This window comes from Pinus tabuliformis, chromosome 9, assembly GCF_031772625.1.
Source record: "Pinus tabuliformis cultivar Carrire ecotype Pingquan chromosome 9, CPIR1, whole genome shotgun sequence".
Taxonomy (NCBI): domain Eukaryota; kingdom Viridiplantae; phylum Streptophyta; class Pinopsida; order Pinales; family Pinaceae; genus Pinus; species Pinus tabuliformis.
The window spans coordinates 1,986,230,168-1,986,232,860 of record NC_142307.1 but is presented as its reverse complement, the minus strand read 5'-3'; the positions used below and the strand labels follow the sequence as shown (position 1 = coordinate 1,986,232,860).

General features: G+C 33.3%; 1 protein-coding gene across 1 annotated transcript; it reads right to left on the bottom strand.

Annotated features, from left to right (window-relative positions):
- Nucleotides 1–704: 704 nt before the first annotated feature.
- Nucleotides 705–2,488, bottom strand: LOC149156976 (clathrin heavy chain 1-like). Its single transcript, XM_089445477.1, has 3 exons — nucleotides 1,688–2,488; nucleotides 1,326–1,604; nucleotides 705–1,230 (listed from the first exon to the last, which is right to left on the bottom strand). The coding sequence occupies exons 1-3, from the start codon at nucleotides 1,864–1,866 to the stop codon at nucleotides 705–707; spliced, it is 984 nt and encodes a 327-aa protein (XP_089301603.1). The 5' UTR covers nucleotides 1,867–2,488.
- Between the last annotated feature and the right edge of the window lie 205 nt (nucleotides 2,489–2,693).

The window sequence follows — 2,693 nt, the reverse complement described above, 5'->3', positions numbered from 1 at the left end:
TAATAGGTCTAGTTTGATTGTGCTTAGAGGTGCTCTATGGCCCGGGATAGGAGTGATGTGTAGGTGTAATGTAAGAAAATTTGTAAATATTTTCACATGTTGGGCTTAATATGTTAATTTATATTAACATGTCTAATTTATAATACATAAATGATTGGTAAACATTTGCATGTCCTTCAAAAATAATATAGAGCCTAGTATGTATATATATATATATATATATATATTACATTACAATATATAACTTATAACTAGCAACAATAAGTTAAAATCAATTTTACCTTATAAAATAGAATAATGATACCAAAACCATATTTAAATTTAATTAATAAACACATCAAAACTTTAATACTTACAATATAACAATATGTTTGTCATAAATATTATTAACTTGTAAATAAGTTTTGTTACAATAACATGGCTCATCAATACAATATGCCCATAAACCATCTCTCATTTCACAATCAAAATATTTTATAAATATTTTATTTTATAACATTTTTTTTATTAAATCTAAAAAAAATATAATTACTTTGAGATATATAAATAGTAGCTATAAATTAATATCTATTTTACCATATAAATTAAAATAATAATTTTCTGACCACATAAAAATTTAAAATATAACCAAATTTTTAACCTTGTATATTCACCAAATATTCTATTATTTTAGGGATATATATATATATATAAACTGGTTAAATTTACCCCTCTCTGAGTTGGGCCTTTGCAACTTGACTCCAAACTACATCCTCCTTAACACGTGATGCAAACTGATATGCCCTTTCAAAGCTTCGGATGTGATCTAGAAGAACATTTACTGCCTGCGCATTTAGGTTGAATTTCTTGAAAACGTGGAAGGCTTCCTCATACAACTTTTTTCCAACAGCAATCTCTCCAATTGCAAGGCCATCAAAGTTGTCCAGTCTGTTGATATAATCCATTAGGCGTGACCTGTCAGCCTCTATGGCTGTATGAATGAGAAGGAATTGCAGATTTGCGTTGCCGCTAAATGTAGAATTTTGTAGCACAATCTTCTCTAGAAGCTCAATCAACTCATGCGGGCGATCAGCATTGATGAATGCTTTCACTGTTGCAGAAACCTGATCTGAGTTCTTACTTTCTGGCAAAGTAGTGGATACAACCTGATCAATGAGTTTCCTTCGGAGTGGATTTTCAAGCGCAAGAACCTTTTTCCAGAGCTGAGGATCCGCCCGTTCAACAACATAGCTGAACCAAAATGTGTCAATTTAGACATTCAGGAGAATCCTTTAAAAAAAAAAGAGGCAAAGCTCCCAAACATATAACAGAAAGCTAAAGGGTACCTGGCTTGGAGTTCGAACAGAAAATTTTTATTGCTAACGTCAATAAGTTCATCATCACATTGGCCCCGCCAATATAAAACAACTGCCAGAGTTGGATTCCTTTTCTCACAGTGTTTACCCACCACATACGAATCATAATAGGGGTTTGTTGTAAGGAAGTGTTCTGGATTGTCATGTGTATCAATACTGATTTTACCCAGGGCACTGTGAACATGTACATCTTGACTTCCTTCGCTTACAAGATGTTCTAAGATTTTTTTCAGCAGTCGAAGCCGATTCCTACAAAAACAAGTAGATAAAGCAAGAGTTCCACTCTTAAAATTACAATCTATAAATACATTTACTGAGGTTTAAAGAGGTACCTTTTCTCGCATTCTTCAATAAGCTGTTCAACAGGGAGGGAATCACCAACTGACATAATCAGATCTTCAATGAAATCCTCTGGAACATCAGCATCAAGTAGTTCACCAACAAGTAAAGGAACATTGCTCAGATTGCCCTTATCAAGCTGTTCAACAGGGAGGGAATCACCAACTGACATAATCAGATCTTCAATGAAATCCTCTGGAACACCATCATCAAGTACTTGGCCAACAAGTAAAGGAACATTGCTCGGATTGCCCTTATCAGCAAAGAATACAATGTCAATAAGCAAGTATCTCAAAACATGTCTACAAACCCTTCTAATTAAAACTTTTATTTTATTGAACAATAGAACAATGAAATTTCTTGTAGTAGTCCTCTCAATGTGTAAGACAGCTTTGTTATCAGCCTTATTTTCATAAACAAGAATGACTTTTCTGGCATCCCTCCATGACTAATAAGGATATAGGAACGTTATTCCTATGTATGAATTACCACGTTGAATTTGGCATAAAGGGACATATTTTTCAATGAACTGCAGTAATTTGCTTGAATATAAATAGTGAGCAAGATCTGTTACAAAACCAAATTGTTTGCAAACATTTATCAGGGGATGGGCATTTGGAAGTCTCGACTCTCTAGTTACAAGCTCCACAGCTTTGATTTGACCAATTTTGGCTGCTACTTCAATGTATTTAAAGTGAATAACGGGGTCCTCACTATTGGTAATGTGTTGCATGTCTTTGCATGAGGCATGGCTATGTTCTTTGCATACATGTCTATTTTCTTTGAATGTTTTTTGCATGGCTATTTCTCTATTTCTTTGAATGTTTTTTGCATGGCTATTTCCTAGTTATGCATGTTCTTACATGTGTTTGCATGACTATCTCCTAGCTATTCATGTTTTTGCATTCAAATCTAACTTTAGTGAAGGAATTATAGTTGTAATATAATCTAGGTAAATGGATTAGAGGTTTGGATGCTACGAAATTCTATATATTCTAA

What these genes read in the sequence shown, in the direction of transcription:
- LOC149156976 (XM_089445477.1), bottom strand. Translation starts at nt 1,866, where the DNA reads ATGTCAGTTGGTGATTCCCTCCCTGTTGAACAGCTTGATAAGGGCAAT. An exon ending in ATTGAAGAATGCGAGAAAAG is followed by an intron (nt 1,605 to 1,687) that starts GTACCTCTTTAA and finishes TTGTTTTTGTAG; the next exon opens with GAATCGGCTTCGACTGCTGA. An exon ending in CTGTTCGAACTCCAAGCCAG is followed by an intron (nt 1,231 to 1,325) that starts GTACCCTTTAGC and finishes ATTTTGGTTCAG; the next exon opens with CTATGTTGTTGAACGGGCGG.